The 19,455-nt window shown below is 33.0% G+C and overlaps 1 protein-coding gene across 7 annotated transcripts in view; it reads left to right on the forward strand.

Moving 5' to 3' along the window:
• Positions 1 to 19,455, forward strand: part of PCDH11X (protocadherin 11 X-linked) — a 741,312-nt gene that overhangs the window by 382,978 nt on the left and 338,879 nt on the right. For 3 of the 7 annotated variants that reach the window (XM_006921482.2, XM_006921481.2, XM_015596797.1), the window contains exon 4: positions 2,787 to 2,816. The exons of the other annotated variants lie outside the window; for them this stretch is intronic. In XM_006921482.2, coding sequence (XP_006921544.1) covers positions 2,787 to 2,816 — 30 coding nt within the window. The remainder of the gene's footprint in view (positions 1 to 2,786; positions 2,817 to 19,455) is intronic. 7 annotated transcript variants of the gene reach the window in all.

A 19,455-nucleotide genomic window follows, 5' to 3' on the forward strand; every position in this document is an offset into this window, starting at 1 on the left:
CTTGCTTCCGTCTAGGAAGGTTGTATTTTTCTAAGTACTAGTCCATTTCTTCTAGGTTATTAAATTTGGTGTTATATACTTTTTCATAGTATTCTTATATGATCCATTGTATTTCTACAATATCAGTCGTAATTTCTCCTCTTTCATCCCTGATATTTTTGGGTGTTCTTTCTCTTTTTTTCGTTAGTGAGTCTAGCCAGGGGTTTGTCGATTTTATTAACATTCTCGAAGAACCAGCTCTTTGTTGCATTTTTTTCTATCATATTTTTTTTTGTTTTCAATTTCATTTATTTTTACTCTAATTTAAATTATTTCTTTCCATCTGCTGACTTTAGGCTTCATTTGTTCTTCCTTTTCTGGTTTTAAAAGACAAAACATTAGGTTCTTTTTTGGGGCTCATTCTTGTGTTTTGAGATAGGACTTTAATGATATAAAATGATATATTGTACTATCATTATCATTTGTTTCTATGTATCTCTTGATCTCTCTTTTTATTTCTTCTCTGAACCAGTCATTCTTCAGAAGCATGCTGTTTAATCTCCATGTGTTTGTGGTTCTTCTCGCTTTCTTTTTACAGTTGATGTCCAGCTTCAAAGTATTATGATCAGAGAATATGGTTGGTATGATTTTAACCCTCATATTATTTGTTGAGTATCTCTGTGTCCCAGTATGTGGTTAATCCTTGAGAATGTTTTATGTGCATTAGAGAAGAATGTATAAGCAGCTCTTTTGGGGTGAAAGGCTGTGTAAATGTCAATTATGTCCAGTTGGTCAAATGTGTCATTTAAGGATGTTATTTCCTTTGATGTTTTTGTTTGGATGTTCTGTCTATATCTGACAGTGGGGGTATTTAGGTCTCTTATAATAGTGTTCTGGTATGTTTATCCTTTTAGTTCTGTTAGTAATTGCTTTATATATTTTGGGGCTCCCTGATTGGAAATATAGCTATTAATAAGTGTTATGTATTTTTGGTGTATGATTCCCGTAATTATTATGAAGTGTCCCTCAGTATCTTTACCTTTTTTATTTTGAAGTCTATTCCATCTGATATCAGTACTGCTAATCTTATTTTTCTCTGAATGTTATTTGCTTGAAATATCATTTTCTACTTTTTCACTTTGAGTTCATATTTGTCTTTGGAGCCGAAATGTGTATCCTGGAGGCAACATACGTATTTTTTTTTTTGGTCCCTTCTGCAACTTTGTGTCTTTTTTTGGTGAGTTCAGTCATTTACATTTAGGGTGATTATTGAAATATGAGTTTTTCTCTATAATGACTGGTAAACATTTAACTAAAATCTACTGTGTCCTTGAAAGTAAATTCTATTGGCGCAAACATAAAAAAGATCAATTGTGGTTTTGCAAAGTAAAGAATAGTATTTATTTAATGTTATAATCTTAGATATGGATAAAGTTTTGTCCATGAGATTATTTTTGTTGGAAATTTGAGATTATAAACCTGTTATTTAAAAATTATCATTTATAATAAAAGAGAAATGCAAATCTTTATAGTTTAGAGAAATTAGAATCCAAGGACACTTTCTTGAAAGAGATTACTCAAGTTGTTATTCTCAGGCTATGCCTTCACAGATAAATAACTTTCTAACACTGTGTCATTGACGACTGAACTTGAACACACATAAAGACAATATGAATATCTTTGACTAAAAATAAATACCCAAAATGGAAGGAGAAAAAGCACAGTTTAAATTTGTTGGATAATAGAAATGTGCCCATGTCCAGATACACACCTCAATGTCAATTTTGGAAACTCAAGTTATATTAAAATGACAGGAAAAAATATACTCCTTTGGTCTGGGACAAAGCTATTGTATATAAAATACAGAGACTTCATCTTCTTACTGTATTAATTGTATCTCTCTTTGCATTTACCCTTATTTCAAAATCAACCCTACCTCCATCCCAGTTGTCGGCAATTCTTTTTATTTAAGAAAGCTCTCAAAGAAACTTTCATATAAATGTGGAGATGACAGGAAACTGAGATAAAATTGGGGGAAAAAGGACTTTTGGAAGCATCATTAGCTAAAAATGTAAACATTTGACCTATTTTTTATATGATTTTATTCATCCTCTACTAAGGAAAATGAATCCAAAGGACAAATGGCCTAAACATTTCTGGAGTCTTGAAAATTAATTTAACATATGTCGTGGGGTTGGGTGGGGGAAAAAAGTCTGTATATAAAAATGAAGAAAATTATTTTACCAGGATGACTTTGAAAAGATTTAGCTGAACACAATTGAATTAAGGTTCTCTTAGGAACCACTAAAATAAACATTTAGGAATAGTATTCAATGCTGTATAGATATTTCTTATGTTTATTCCTAATTAATGAATTTCCAACTATCCTAGTTTTCCTTTTAAAAAGTGTGTTCATGCTTAAAATAAAGGCTCATTTCTTTTTTAAAAAGTAAGTGATATAATGAGAAAACATCTAATTGTAGAGATGTATGTTTTTGACCAATGCTTATGTGGACAGAGCATATAATTTAATGTTTTGTTGCTGATCAAAGTTTTTTATACAGCTCTTCATATTGTTGCATGAGATTTACAATGTTGTTATATCCCTTTACTGAAGCCACTGAAGAGTGCAGCAGATGAAAGTAGTTTCAGCAAAAGAAGAAAATTGTGTACTATGGCACTGGGAATATTGACGTGCTTTGTATTTATAAAAAATGTACTTGCAGCAACAAATTAGAGCTGATTTTTGTTTTTGTTTTTGTTCTATTTTCTTTTGCTTCCTTTGCCTCCATTTTATCCTAAATCAGTGGAAATCTGAGGGAAAAAAGGCAGGAAAGGTAAGATTGTAAATTTCAGCGAAAAATTAATATTGAAATATGTTGTTCTATTTTTTCTTAAATTTCTGAAGCTGTAGTAGCTACTCCATGGAGTTGAAACAGTAAGTATATAAGATGACATATGTTGTGGTTCTCTCTTTAAAAAGCTGCAAGCTGAGCTGTCTCCACATTTTGTATCACTTACACAGTCCTGGAAGCAATATTCAAGTCTTATTTTATTTTATTTTTCACCAACACGTTCTTTTCCCGCTGTGCCAAAACAACATACTGCTAACAGCATCACTTTGTGAATGTTCTGGTAATCTAGTTATTTTATGATAAATGTTAGCAATAAAAGGCACCATTTTAGTATAAATTCACTATTTAGCAGTGACAACAAAAGTTAGTGAATATGAAGCATGATGATATCTGATAGAGTCACAGGGAAAACTACTATAACTAAACTAAATGCATTTAATCAGCAAATTGATGTTCTCTGAGAAACTGGGTTTTAAAATGTCATCTTTCAATGTGAAAATTTCAAGTTCTGCTCACAAATATATGAACACTGTGGGTTTCTAGAAAAAAATGGTTTTCTACTATTAAAAATATACTATTTTAAATATATTGTTAAATTTAATTACCTCAATAGTAAACCTGCACCACCACTAAAAACAAAGATTTTCAACTGTTCACTGACATTTCTTTCCTAGAATTTATGCTTTGGTTTTCTCACTGTGTTTTGGAGTTGAAAAAAATGAGTTTTCTTTAAGATTCTGATCAAAGATGTTTTAGTAATTAAATTCAATAAGCCTTAAATGCTGTCCATATCAGAAAACAAGATGTTAGCATAACTGTATGCTTGGTTAAATGTGAGTATAATCTTTAGGATAAATTATCCTAGTTTGAAAGACCAAATTTTATGTTTGAAAAGTAACTTGCCAAAGGATGGTCTATGCTATGACAGAAGTAATCCGTTAACCCTACATGTCTTTATCAAGTGTGAGAATTACTTGAAAATGGAGCATGACTAGAAAGTCAAAATGAATTTTCGTTAATGTTTGAAAGATAACTAAAATAACAGCATTAGAGGGTTTGCAATCAATATACCTTTGTGAGAGTTTTCAAATGCCTGTCTGAAGTATCTTATCATTGTGCGCTTGGAGTGATATCTTTTGAGAGTCAGCTCTTACCAGAAGGTAAAAGATCATAGAAGAGCCCTCCAATTAAAATGAGGAAAGCAAGGGTAGTAAAATGTCAGTAGCTGTATAAAGTAAAAGAGGGACAGAGCGAAAGAGCTAGAGAGCAAGAGCGAGAGCGAGAAAGAGAGAAGCTCTACAGATTTTACATGTTCTCATATTCTCAACTACTCTGGCAAATTTAGACATGGACCCATTGTTCAGTTTTTTAAAAATTAGCATTTTGAAGAACAGAAATATTGACAAATTTTATATAGTGTGGTTATTATATAGGTAGGAAGATGTCTTTGTTTCAAAAAATAGGGACTGTATACAGAACTCTAGAATGAACTCATTTTCTTGTTCAGAAGATACTTAGGTCATGAAATTTTAACATAAAACACATCAATAGTATCTATTAAAACAGTAATATCAACATGGATGGACCTTGAAATAATCATACTAAGCGAAATAAGCCAGATAGAAAAAGTCGAAAATCATGTGATATCACTTATATGTGGGACATAAATCTGAAAGCAACAAATGAACAAGACAAAGAAACAGAGTCATGGACATGGACTATAGACTAGTGATTACTAGAGGGTAGGGAGGAGGGGAGGAAGGGGGAAGTAGACAGGGGAAAAATATTTAAATTATTTCTTCAATTAAAAAATAATTAATTATCTAATTAATTAAAAATAATAATATCAGAATATAAGCAGCAATAGAAAATGCAATTCTTAGTAAAGTATAACTATTTTTCAAATAAAAGCAAATCTGAACTTAGAGATATTGTTCAGAATAGGGAGAAGGCTCTGATTTCCGAAATTTTCAAGGGTCTTAAAACCTAACAGAAAAAGGCATTTCTTTTTTAGAATCAAGAGGAACAGGTAGAGATAAGCAGACTCTTATAAGAAGAAACTGGACAAGCAAGATAAATGATCAGTGAGATCTACTAGGAAAAGTGTCTTGTTGTGGTCAGCCGATTTCCAGGAGACTCTGAAAGAGGCGACATAGTTCACTTTTTTAGTGCTTGCTCATTGTTTGGGGCAAGCAGAACTCAGGGGCCTGTAGGAAAGAGAGATACCTGATTTGTTTGGTCAAGGCAAAGCAGAGGGTAAGAAAGGTACAATTGTGAACACTTGTTCATTTTTCTCACTACTTTTCTATATCAAAGTAAGAGCAATAAAACTAACTTAATAATATTGTGCTGACTCTGTTCCAAGCACTGTGTATGTATATGTACATATATTTCTGTGTTTGCATCCACACATGTATACAATACATGTGTGTATATGTATATTTGTGTACACACACACACATACACACACACATATTTAGTCCTAACAATAACTACAAAAAGCTCTTTTAAAGATCAGGAAACCATGATAGGCAGAGCTTAAGTACTTGCCTAGGGTTACAGTGCTCACACGTAGAAGAGCCATGGTTTGAACCACGGTTTGAATCCATGGTTTGAACCACGGTTTGAATCCATGGTTTGAACCTGTCCTGAGTATGCCCTTAAAAAAAAAAAAAAAGGAGAGAGAAAAACTTAAAACCATAAAACAAATACTTCTTTTAGCTCAAAATAATTGTTTTACTGTATTTTAGGAGCGATATTGAATATCTTTAATATTATAAGATGTTTATGGAAGAGTAAGTTTATTTTTTTTTTCTGTCAACTATGATGTGCTACAAACCCACCATCAAGCGGTTTTCACTAGTCCATACACATTCTATACCTAGCCTGATATAGTATGGTTAACATATACCATAAAGATTAGGTCTGTCCTCTGATGTCCTTTATTTTGGTTCATTGCATTTATGTGTACATTTGAAGGGTGTTTTGGATAATAAAATCAAGAAGCTATAAACCTTAAATATATTAACTGTCAGAATGTTCATTAACATTTGAGTTATAGCAAATGTTTCCATAAAAAGTTGAATTAATCTCTTGAACTTCTGAACTTCACCTATTTATATATTTTTTTCAATTTCTGATTCAATTACTTTCTTTTTGTGTGTGTCTTTATTGAAATATAAAAGATAATTAGTTGCTTGTATTTACGTTGTACAATTAAATGTTTTTTTTTCAATTACAGTTGGCATACAATAATATACCAATTTCAGTTGTATAACATAGTGATCAGAGATCCACATAACTCGCAAAGTAATCACCTCATTGAATCTAGTACCCCTCTTCCCCTTTACATATTTATTACATTATTGATAATCTTCCCCATTCTACACTCTACATCTCCATGTCTGTTCTGCAACTATCCATTTGTACCTCTTAATCCCTTTGCCTTTTTTCTGCCCCCCTCAAACCCCTGCCAACAAATAGCCCTCAAAATATTCTCTGTATCTATGTTTATTACTACTTTTGTTGTTGTTGTTGTTTATTTTGTTCTTTAGATTCCATATGTATGTGAAATCATGTGATATTTGTTTCTCTATCTGACATATTTCATTCAGCGCAATACCCTCTAGGTCCATCAAGAAAATATCTTTTTCCATCTCCTTCCTTTTAGTCTGTGTGTCTTTTAATATGAAATGAATTTCTTGTAGGCAACATATGTAGGGGTCATGTTTTCTTATTCATTCAGCCACTCTCTTTTGATTAGAGCACTTAATTATTTTCTATTTGAGGTACTTGTTGATAGGAATGCAATTATTACTATTCTTTATTCATGTTTTTGATACATGTTTTTTTTTTCTTCTTAAGGAAGTCCCTCCAACATTTCCTATAATACTGGCATGGTGATGATAAATTATTTTAGCTTACTTTTGGCTAGGAAGCTCTTTATCTGTCCTTTGACTCTAAATGATAGCTTTGCTGGATAACGTATTCTTGGTTGTAGATCCTGGGTTTTCATGATGTCAAATATTTTGTTCCAAGCCCTTCTGTCCTGCAAAATTTCTTTTGAGATATCAGCTGCCAGGCTTATGGGTGCTCCCTTGTGGGTAACTAACTGCTTTTCTTTTGCTGCTTTTAAGATTCTCTCTTTGTATTTAATCTTTGGCATTTTAATTATGATGCGTCTTGGTGTGGGCCTCTTCGGGTTCTTGGTTTTGGGGATTCTCTGAGCTTCCTGGGGTTTTATGTCTATTTCCTTCACTGAGTTAAGGAAGTTTCCCATCATTATTTCTTCTAATAGCCCTTAAACATCTTGTTTTCCTTCAGGTACTCCTATGACACAGGTATTTTTACCTTTAATAGTGTCCCATAGGCTCCTTAAATTATTATTATAGACTTGGTTTCTTTTTTCTTGCCATTCTGATTGAGTGTCTTTGGCTTTCCTGTCCTCTATATAGGTCATTTGATCCTCTTTTTTTCACTTTGTTTATTCCATTTAACATACTTCACATCTCAGATAATGTGTTCTTCAAATCTGATTGGTTTCCTTTTATAATTTCCATTTCCATTTTTATGTTTTTTTTTTTTTTAATCTCTTTGTGGAAGTTCTCGCCAAATTCATGTATACTTCCCATAAGTTCATTGAACATCCTTATAACGAGTGTTTTGAACTCCTCATCTGTTAGATTCCTCGACTCCATTATTTCTGGATCTCTGTTCTGTTCTCTCATACAGTTTCTGCTTCTTTATATTTCCATTTTGGATGCCTTTCTGTGTCTGTTTCTATGTACTAAGCAAAGCTCCTAAGTCTCATGGTCTTAGTGGTACAGCTTTGTGTAGTAGATGTCCAGCCCCATGGTTCTGAGAGGGGTTCAGCTGCATTCCAAATTTAGCACCAGCCTGTGCCCCTCTAGGGCCACCTGTTAAGATTCAGCAAACAATCCACAAATGCTGTGCTTATTCCCTCAGGAGTCTACACCAGAAACTGAGGCCAGCTGCTATCGGTGTGAGTCTTGGCACTACTCAGCAAGGAGCACCTGACTCACCGAAGACACAACTGAATGTGGTTTGGATGGGGTGGCGAGTTGGGAGAAGCGGAGTGTCAGGGAATCCTCTGGGCGAAGTGATCTCTGTTACCCAGTTTGATGACGTCTCAGCTATGGAGGCATTGCATCCGCACACTGGGAGTGGGGAGGTCCCAAAAGAGGAACAATAGTTACTGCCGGCCCTTCTGTACAGAGGTGAATCTTGCCTCAACCCTCACTCTGACAACTCAGTGTCCCCCTGCAAGTCCCTGGTGCCCCCTGCACAGCTAAACCAGTACTGGTGCTCAGAGCGAGCAGGTCCGTCACCACGAAAGTCTGCTTGCAGATGGAGCCCCTTTAAGAGGCTCTGCCGCTGCCGCTGTCTCAACCTCTGTCCCACTCAGCTGCTCCGGACCAGGCTGCCTGGCGTCCTCACCCTGTCCTACCTTCTGTGGCTGCAGATAGAGGGATGAACAGAACCTCTATCATCTATACCACTTTTTCCTGTCTTCTTATGCACATATGTTTAATATCAATTATAAAATACAGTTTTTACATTCAGTTTAATTCCGAATAAGTGAATTATATTAGGATCCTGCATATGTTAAAAAAAAAAAAGGAGAGGGCAACACATTATTTTAGCCAAGAATAAAGTATCTAACTGAATGATTTATTTATTGCCTTTTAGATTCTAAAACGTCAAAGTTTTACCACTGGAATGATGTGAAATCCTGCGTTGCCCCAGCAGTATGGAGGGTGGGGAGAGAGGTCCTTGGTTCTTCTTCACTGATGCAGGAAGAATTATGGGTCAGTGAGATTTAGAAAAAGTAAGATTTATTGAAGGTACATTTTAGAAGGAAATGGGCCTCACTAAGGAAGGCTATAGCACTGTGGAATTTGGGAGGTGAAAAGATAAAAGATAAAAGACAGAACATACTCCAAGACAGGAGCAGGTTTTTAATGAAGAGAGCTGTAATAGCGCAGAAGTGGGATCTGTTTATATTTGGGCCATGTTGGGAGGTCCTAGATGATTGTATATGAGGTCACCTTGACTGACAGTTGGCTGCTATGTAACCCTTTGCCTGCTACGCATGTGCTTAACTAGAATTCAGTCCGTTATAATTAGATTCATGAGCTTTCCAGGAATAGGCATGATATTATAGTGATGGTTTAATGAGTCTGAGGTTATGTGCAGGTTAGGATAGTACTTCTTCTGCACACGTTTGTGGCTGGTTAAGCTAGCAGCTTTTATGGCCTTTGCGCCCTAGGATTTGGGTTAATTTATAACCCTAAAGGGGGTGGTGTTTTGGGGAGGTCCTTAAGAAAGGTCTTCAAGGGAGGTTTCTATCATTGCAGAGCTGAGTCTTCTTCCTGTTGCTAATGACTGCCTAACTACCTAACAAAAGGCCCTAGAATTTCACAATGATTTCTTCATCTATTTAAATTTAAATTGCTCCAGAGGCCTCACCAAACAGGACCTATTTTCAGATTCCAAATCAGAAGTTTAAGTTACAGAAATAGATACTTTTTTCTACTTCCTTCCTAAAAGATTTTTTATATATTGCTGAGAAGTTAGTGGCATTCAAAGAGCAGAATAAAAGCAAATGATACACTCCATAGTTCATTCATTCTTTAACTAGTTGGTTAATAGATAATTAGTGGGGGGAAACATTTCAACACATAGCCACCTGTGATTGAATAAATTAGTGTAAGCATTGTTTACACTAAAAGAGAGAAGTATAAATTTTTGAACCTGGTTAACATTAAAATCAAACAAACAAACAAACATTTCTTGTTTAAATACAAACTGGTTCCCTTAATACTAACCTGAAAATTTTCGTGTGGACATTTTTTTTTTTCGAAATCCCTTTTCTTTGGGTAATTATGAGTCTAAATTTCCCTCGGGGTTTGCACAAATGGCCATTCTTGTTAAAGAGCATGTTCACCAAAGTGCTAAACTGAAAATGGCAGAAACAGAACTGACTGAGATTCTCAAAGGAGTATATTTCTTATTTCTTTATATTAGCCTGAGGTGAATTTACAAAGTGGCTTCTTTCAGACTAGGCTAGTGGGTATCAGAAAGAGTAGCTACAGTAGCAAGCAAAAGTTATTTTCTGTCATTGTCTTATCTTCTTCTAGACTCCTTTCACTTACGTAATCATTTGCTCCAAGGCTACGCATGAAGGAGAAGTACGCAATGAGAATGTTTGAGCCACTGCATAGTAAAGTATCCATTTTACTGGTGTCTCCAAGATACTTCTTTATCCTTTATCTTTTTCAACAGTCCAGACATGTTTGGAAGAAAGTTCTTTCTTCAGAAATTCTTCTAAATGTGTAATTTAGGAGTTTGAATATGGAATGGCATGTTGAGATATTTTTAAAAAGTCATCTCCAAATGAAGCTAATTCTAAGGATATGTTTCTGAAGAGATGTATCCACATTACTTGACTTTAGTGATGGATTATTTTCATGTATTACTTTTTGGAGCAAATCCATGAGGCTAAATCTACAGCAATTATGAATACCATTTCTTCTATATTAACCAGTTTTCCTTGTCAAATATTTAATTTAGTGTTAATAATGCAATGAGAAAATTAAATCACACCGAGAACTCTAATTTAGCTTTATTACCTGCAAGGAAACCCATTTACTTTCTTCCTATATATGTTTCATAGATAGGCTCTTCCAGGAACATTGCACTGCATGTACACAATGAGGTCTTTCATAGTATCTTAACAGCTTTTTATTTTGCTTTTGAATGCATTTAACTCGATGGGTAGTTTGAGTTAAAATTTGGTCAGTGGCACAAAGTGGCAAATAATTTGAAGGCTACCACTGCTTTGATCTCTTTGTATTCTCCTTCCATGGTTAAGACTTCTGCTTACACCTGGCATTCAGGGTTATAATTGTTAATGTAGCCATCACCACATATAAATGTTTGTTTTGTCTTACATGTTTGTGTTGATTTTTTTTGTTGATTTTTGTTGTTATTTTGTTAATTCTATGGCCCTTATATGTACATATGTGCATTCCCTGGATCTTATTTTCATGTGATAACAAGGATTCCATGATTTTAAACATTGTCTTCCTTTTCTTGTGACCATCACTATATTATGTGCCTTGTATTATCCTATATAGTTAACTTGAGGTTTTCCTTCATTAGGTTTTCCAGTTGCTCAATCCCTCTCCATTTTACCTACTTTATAAAATTCCTTCTTGGTTACATTTATCTCCCCAACTCATCATTGCCATTCTTGGCTTTTCATCCTTGGCTTCTCACTCTGTGTATAGTTCCAATTTCTAATTGTAGTCTTCTCACAGATTGTATTCTCCACAGGCCACTGAACACTGTTTGGAAAAAAAAAAGGACAAAATTGTACTGAAGATTTAGCTTACTACACTTTCATAATATTAAGCTGTAGGTATTGTTCGATATCTCGTTAATGTTCTATTCCAGGCCTTGAGAATGGTGTCCCAAACTTTTCAACTATCTTCAAATTTCTTTCACAATTTCCATCAGCAGCTGAATTATCAGTAGCTTACTTCAAGTCCTACTATCTTAAGATAAAAGCCATCTTTGTAACCCCAATATATTTGAATTCCTTTTTAGTCTCATTTATTCTTTTAATTATCGAAATATCTAGTTTTTTAGTATCTTTCTACAAGCCATTTCCCTTTTTTCTTTAAAATATATAAATGGCATTTGTCAAGGAAAATAATATAAAATATTAAGACCCCCTCCCCCCTTAAGTAGACTATCCTCTTTAGCTATTTTAGTAATTCACTACTAAATTGAGTGACTCATCTCCCCCTATTAACTGCATTTTCTTATTATTAATTCTCTGCTATAATCTATTATTTTTACCTGCCAACTAAAATAGAACCCTTTATCATTTGCCCAAGATTCCTGCTAAGTATATCTAGGACTTTCTGTTACATTTGACATTTTAACTATTGTTCCTTTATCAATCTTTCTGGGAACCTTTCTTCCATAAAACCTTCTGTAGTCCGTACATCTATTTTTACACGTAAGTATAATGTCCACACCTGGATTGTGAGTTCATGCTAATCAAGTACATATTTCTTCTGTATCTTCTCAGTTCCTAGCAAAATATTATATTTCACTTTTTATAAACAACATATGTCTTATTTCTAATTTCCAAATTTTGAGAAGAGTTTAACAGAACTGACGTAATTCAAAGAAAACTGATTCCTAATTTTCCAGAATAAAATGTGGAGTATTCTACTAATGCAATAAGAAATACTGATTATACAGGGATTTAAAAATCTCAGGGTTCTCTGGATTCAAGTAAAACAGAAAGAAATATGTGTCATGAGCGGTGAACTACTCTGTAACTCTAATTTAGGAAGTTGTAACTCTGCATTTTTAGTGTATGTAGAAGTATTCTGGAAAAATCAATGCTGAGAGCTATCTTTTAAAAAAAAACTCTGATGTTCTGAATATTTTTTAAAGTGTTTTCCTGCAAGTTCATAATTGGCTTAACTGTCTAGTTCAGACTCTTTAATTCTTTAAAAATGTTATTTTTTTCTGTTATACAAAAAAGGAGGGAGATACATAATCACACTGCATCCCTTACTGAAAACTCTAAACTTTCCATGAAAATGTTCTAAGCCCTCATACCACTGTCTCACCTTGCAGCATCAAAATCCACCCATCATATCTCCGAGAAACAGATGTTTTCACTCAGTGTGTGGCATAATATTGAAGGTGCTCTGAAATGAAATCATACATATTCATTTCCACTCTATGCCTTATTTTGTATGTATGGGGAAGAACAGGCAGGGACATTTTAAGTAAAATAAGTCCAGGTTTTAAAAGGGTTTGAAATATATTTTATTCAAAGTAGTAGAAAAGAAGAAAGAAAAAAGTATTTGTAAAGTTTATTTGAATAGCACTCTTATGAGTATTAAATACACTATACCTAGAGCTTTAGATTTACTATAGTGTTAGATGTAGTTACAAATTCAGCCTTTTAAATATGTACTCTTTCCATTTTCACAAATTGGACAGTTTTCTATTCCTTCTTTTCTAGCAACTACTGAAAGTCATTGCTTCTGTTCATTCAATGCATCTGAGTCAGTACATAATTTAGAATCCTTGTGTGGTACCATCTATGACTAACTCAACAACTGATACATTGAAATTGATACCCCAAACTATACAGCTTTGATTAGAATTATATTCCTTAAGCAAACAATTGAAACAATTACACTTCTAAACTTAAATTTTCATATCAGAAACAGTGACATATATGTCATCACTACTAAATTAATTACGTCTTTGAAGTAGAAAATTCCTTATTTTAGAAGTAGAAATTATTTTGCTTTCACCTTAATTCTTATCCTTTGATTTCTGAAAGTAATTAGAAGGGAAACTTTCCTAGGGAATTTATTGAATAACGTTTTCTAACAAAGTTTTCCAATATCATTGATATAGAGTTATCTGCTGACCTCTCTCTTCTGAACTACTAGATTAATGAACCACATTTATTTCATCAAATAATGTTTTTCTTCTTGGCTGAACTAAAGTTTAGTTATTCCATGATCTATTGCTCTCTTGCCACCAGTTGGAGACCATTTTTTTCACTATTTACTGAATATACAAGTTATATTCACATGTGTTATTGTTATGTCATTTTTTACAGTGATGCCAGTGTTTCATTCTAATGTTCATAATTTGTAAGCTTTATAGTAATAATATATAGGGTTTTCATTGTGTATTTCAAGCACCAAAAACTCCTTAATTATGTTAAAGACAATTTATTATACATGTTATATCCTTTAAGCATCATAGTTTGAGGAATAGAACAAGCATACATTAATGTATAGAAACATGGTGTAAATAGATTTGGACCCACGGAGGTGAATGAAGTTTGACAAAACATGATGATATTTTTCAAATATTTTGTCTGTTTCTATGACAAATATCTGGATGTAAGAATGCAATATAAGTGCAATCTTCAGTAATGGTGACTTAGAGTCACCTCTTTTCTATCAAGCCGCATTTATACTCGAAGTTAATAAGTTTCCTTCTGAATATGTATTTCTCCAATAGAGTTAGTGAAGGTTGCTGCGTCAGATATTGAGACCTTTATAAATAAGAACTAAGATTTTAAAGTCTTATATTTTGTGACCATTAAGTTAGACACATTATCTCTGACATACTTCCTTGTATTCATTTATCTCTCATATATTGCCCCTCATCATGCACTTAATTTTTAAGGTGGGCAAGTATCCTACTTAACTCATAAGAAACTCACAGGGAAGCCTCTAAAAATTTATTTTCAGGTGTTATTTTACCAAAGGATTATAAATTTACTAGTAAATTTCAAGCTTATTTCTTGAGGATCACTGTGAAACTAGTCTTTCTTACTTATTGAATTATTTCTTTATTATTTAAAAGAAATTTCAAAGATTAACTTCATGCTTTGAATTAGAGACAGTGAAGTAGTAAATCTTTCGGTCTAATGTTGAGATTTAGAGAATTAATAATTCAAGATATCTTATAAGTTCCTTTAGCCTATGCCAAACACACTACTTGAAGCCTAGTAAATATTTAATGAAAACACGTTGTCATTTATTTAACAAACATATGTGGCATGATTTCTATATATCAGACTCTGTGCTTGGGGATGAAAAGATCTAAATGAATGAGATAGGCTCCTTAACCTTAAGGACCCCACTGGATAATAAGGAAAACAGATATGTAACCCACAAATTCAATCTTGTATAATTAGCTTAGTTTACTATAATAACTTATTATAGAATATTCTTGCGTAAAACTAAATTCCACTTACATGCACTTAGGTTTTCCATTAGGGTTACTAATTTAAAGGTAAGGGCTTCCATTAATTCAGTAAACTTTCTTTAAATATAAGGGTGTCTTGTTTATATTCATGTTCTGGAGTGCACCTACATTTTGGTCTCTTTTTAGCTTATGTCAGTCATATAAGCCATTGCATTTTTATTCTGTGCAAATGGCATCCCCCTTTCCATTATATTTGACTCTTCTTGGCCTGAAGTATTTATTAGATATCCTTTAAAAGTTTGTTTTATTATTTATGAAAGCGATCTATTGTTATCCAGATGTACTTTAAACATTGATTTAAGAGGGGTTTTCTCCTTGAAGTGCATAATGCTTCAAACAGTCCATCTCTTTACTAACATGACAGATTACCCTCTTTATTTTTGTGAAAACAAGATGTGTATTGGAGCAAATCTTAAATACTGACCTTCAGTCTTTTCCATAGTAAGCAGCTGTGAATGCAATGCTGTAAATCTCTAACATTAAAGGAACTGTCTCTAAGATCTGTTTCATATTCTATAATAAAGGTGATTGCTGGAATTGTTTGATATGTAACTTCAGAACAAGTTGTGTATCATTTTTATTGATGATCAGATACCATCTCTGTAATGCCTGTATAAAGTTGTCTGGGTGTTAAATTGATTTAAAACATTATGTTTTGGATTAACCATAAAAATTGCAGTGGCCATTGAAAAACAGGAAATCCCATTAAAAGACTGAGCAAAGAAGACACCTGCAGTAGAAAAAAAATCAGAATCATGGTAGAAACCATTGCAGTTAAACATAATAAACAAAAGGTTTTAGTGGACAGGGTTTTTAGCTTTTGTGGGGCTTTGTGAAACAAATAGATAGCAAATGTTCAATTAGTCCAGTTGCTTCTTCCATGTCTTAATAATATTCATCGATTAATGTGGTTCACTGCACAGTGATTCTCAAGTGGGGAGGGAATTTTTGTAGTGATTCTCAGCTGTGGTTGCATGTTCAAATCACCTAGGGACCTTTGAAAACTTACAATGCCCAGTTTGTATCCCAGACCAATTACATCAGCATCTCTGAGGTAGACCCAGGCATTGGTATTTTTTTAAGCTTCCTAGATGTTTCAAATATATAGCCAAATTTGAGAGCTACTTTATTCAATTCTTACTGATTTTAATTTAGCTTTAGTAAATATTGTTTCTGCGGAAAAGACTCTATATAAAATCCAAAGTGAGAAAAAATTATATTGGTTGATCTTTTTATGATTTTTAGTTGAATAGTGCCATAATGTTATTGTGATATAAAATATAGTTCACATGCCAATATAGGACCAGCAGCCACAGAAAAGGCAAGCAATGGCCAGTAATGTATTTGCCAATGAGGTTAATCAACACTACTAAAAATATGCATATGTGACTGTGAATAATATAAAAGCTTTCAAAAAAGCAGTACATGCCTTAAATATGTTTATTCAATCCCTGGTTAATGGAGCCCAGTTATATTGTTTGCCCACCCTTACAACTTAAGATTGAAAGGATTCTATAATGATATTGGCAGACTAGAATTCAAGTCTAGGTATTAAGTAAGGATAGTAATGTGCCTCTTTATGTTGATCCAAATAACAACCATGGTATGTATAATTTTTCCATATTTTGTTGTTATTGAATGAAATATTCAGATAGTATTGCTTCATGACACTCTCAATTCAACGTAATACTGTGTTAAATATACTCATTTGAAATCTATAAACACATAATAGCTGAATAACATTTTCGTTCTTTCTGTGGCTATATTGTAGTACTGCTAGATAAACAAAAGCTTTGTCAGAGTGGAAAAATTGCAGGAAAATTATCAGAGTAGGAGGTGGCTAGCTAAAAGTGGAATTCAAATGGATGACGGAGTGAATTAAAAACAATAGTAACAAGAAAAGTATTTAGGAAGTGGATGGCAAAGTAATATCGGGCACACAAGAGATAAAGCTCTATAGACTAATGATACATGTGAGTACTCTTTGACCCATTTACAAAATATGCAAAAAGCCAAGATTATATTGCTCTTTCCTAAATAGAGTGAACTGTGGATCCTTGATCTTTTACTTTGTACTTATTCAAGTGATTGTTATCAAGAAATCTGCTTAAATATAAACAGCACCCCACAAATCCTTGATGTATTCTCTGCAGCGTGTCAGATTAGAGAAATTTCTTGGGTATAGAACCTTTTAAAAGAAGTGTCATTATCTGCCTAACATATACAATTTAATATATGAAGCCTATATACATGACACATAAGGATATTTCAAGAGATGTATTCATTGTGCATTGAGTTGTTACAGCACTCTATTATTAATACTTTTTTAGGATCCCTATTGATATTTTAATAGAGAACACCAGAAATTCAACCTCACTGGGACACTATACCAACCACTAACCATGTTTAAGTTAATATTTAGTGTAGGTCATTTTCATCAGCACTATTGAGAGAAAGCAAACATTGTCATTTTCTTATAGATTCTATACACAACTTTTCAAGCAGAGATCATAACTATATTGAGAAAGTGCCCAAGAGTACACCTTCAAACTTTTCTTACATCAAAAACACAATTCAGTCATTAGCCATTGGGGGAAAAAAAAAAAAAACTGGTTTAAACTTAGTTCACTGAACATCTTTTTGGACATAAATTAACACATATTTCCTTAAGTCAAGAGGAAGGAAATTCATGTGTGATAGAACAATTTACCAGTTGGGAATTATTAACCTAGTGGGAATGCTCCATCCTCAGGAATTATAAACAATATCAATTGTCCTAAATTACACTTTACCCTGTTAATGCAAGTGTAGATTTCTTCCTAAAAAGTCTATTTACCTAATAATATTTTCAAACATTATGCCTCAAACTAGCTCTTTATTTATTAGGTGTAGTATTAAATGTGGGAAAAACTTGAAATCTACTCTAAATTACAACCAAAAGTAAGTCTATGAGCTAAGAAGGATAAAAATTGTTCTTAGCAAAACGAACCAAGGAACTGACAGAATATATGTTGAAGTTCAGAATGAGTTCCCTCTATAGTACTGTAAGCATGCACATCTGTTTTTCTGTTTTTTGTTTTTTTTTTTTACTTACTGATTTTTTTGTATCAGTGCTGGCAATGACAATTAAGTGGTGACGATGGATAAGGGCCATTTGTACACTGAGCTTACTGCATTAAACTGACTAAAAGATTAGGTATGCCAAGAAAGTATGTTTCTCTCTGACTTCCTGGGTATTTCTCTTTGTCTATGCTGCTGCTTATCTCCACAGCAATTTAATCTTCTTACCATTTATGAATCAAGGATTATTTTCATAAGGTCTAGCATTTGGATAGTTGCATCTATATTTTGATCTATCCAACTTTAATTTATGTGTGTTTGCATGTAAACACTGTGGGGAAAATGGTTAAAAAAAGAAAAGAAAAGCACACGTAGGCAGCTGACATTTAAAGTTGCAAAGTCGGATCTAGCAAGATGATTACTAGAAGAAAATAGTCCATATAAAACAAGAACAGATATCAATGTGATTGATATACAATTTATAAGGAAAAGTAACATCAATTAATCTTAAAAGTACTAAACTATGAGTCATAAAATTGTAATCTCTGAGGATTGTGTTTTATGACTCCCTTGTCACATGGCTTTTTCTTCAAATATCAAGAGTCCAAATTCAAAATAAGTGAATTATAGATTATTGACTTAATAATTATCCCATATTTTTAACTCATCTGGATCCTGTATGATGGCTTCATACTCTTCTTAGACTGATCTTGTTGCAGAATGAGAACTAGCCCGCTGTGTCTAAAATATACACTATGATGTATGCTATGCAGATTCAAATTCATTTATTCATTCAACAAATATGGAAAGCCCACTGTGTGGCCGGAACTGGACTAGTTGTTAGATTGTGACATATACATTCAGATACAGGTGCTAGTCAAGTAGTTTAAACTTTTTGGACTTGAATTTCTTTGAGAAAAAAAGAAGAAAGAGAAGAGTTACAGGGAGAAAGAAGTAGTGCAACAGGGGAGGGAGGAGAAGGAGTAAAAATAGAAAACAAGGATAAGAAGGAGAAAGGGGAGTGCGGGAGGAGGAGAAGTTCTAAAACAATGTTTTTGGAGTTTGTCATTTTATTTCACAAGAGTTATGCAGTAACCGATTGAAAAATATCTAATGAATTACTAAACTTGAAATTTATTTTAGCTTTTGAAGTTTAAATTTAAAAGTGTTCATATTAGAAAATTTTCTTATAAAGTGAATACAAAAAGTATAAAACTTAGAGAATTTTAAACTTCATAAAATTAATGTCTTCTAAAAATAATACCTTGTTAAGGTTTTGAAAAAGATATAGAAATTAAATTTATAGAATTTAGTATAATTTACTATTAATAGGCTGAAAGAGGCTATGGTTGAGTATTATTTAGTAAGTCTATATCATTCAATTATATAAAACACTAAGGATAGAATATCATTACATGATGAGGTTAACAATGTGCTATAATAAATGTTCAAAAATAAAAACAAAAATAACAAATAGTACAGATGTTATTAAACATACAAAGGAGATATGTTAAACTCTTTGCAATGGATTATACTAAAATAAAATTAGATTAGCATTTACTCTTTTTGGTCAAGGTTAGATATTTATGAGCTATATGGTTTTTTAGATAAGAGGTCAATTTTGTGATCAAATCTGAACACTGAACTTCACTACTAACATACTTTAGCCACAATGAAAAACAAGAATGGACACACAATGCAATATATATAT

The sequence above is a fragment of the Pteropus alecto genome, unplaced genomic scaffold (assembly GCF_000325575.1).
Source record: "Pteropus alecto unplaced genomic scaffold, ASM32557v1 scaffold119, whole genome shotgun sequence".
Lineage (NCBI taxonomy): Eukaryota > Metazoa > Chordata > Mammalia > Chiroptera > Pteropodidae > Pteropus > Pteropus alecto.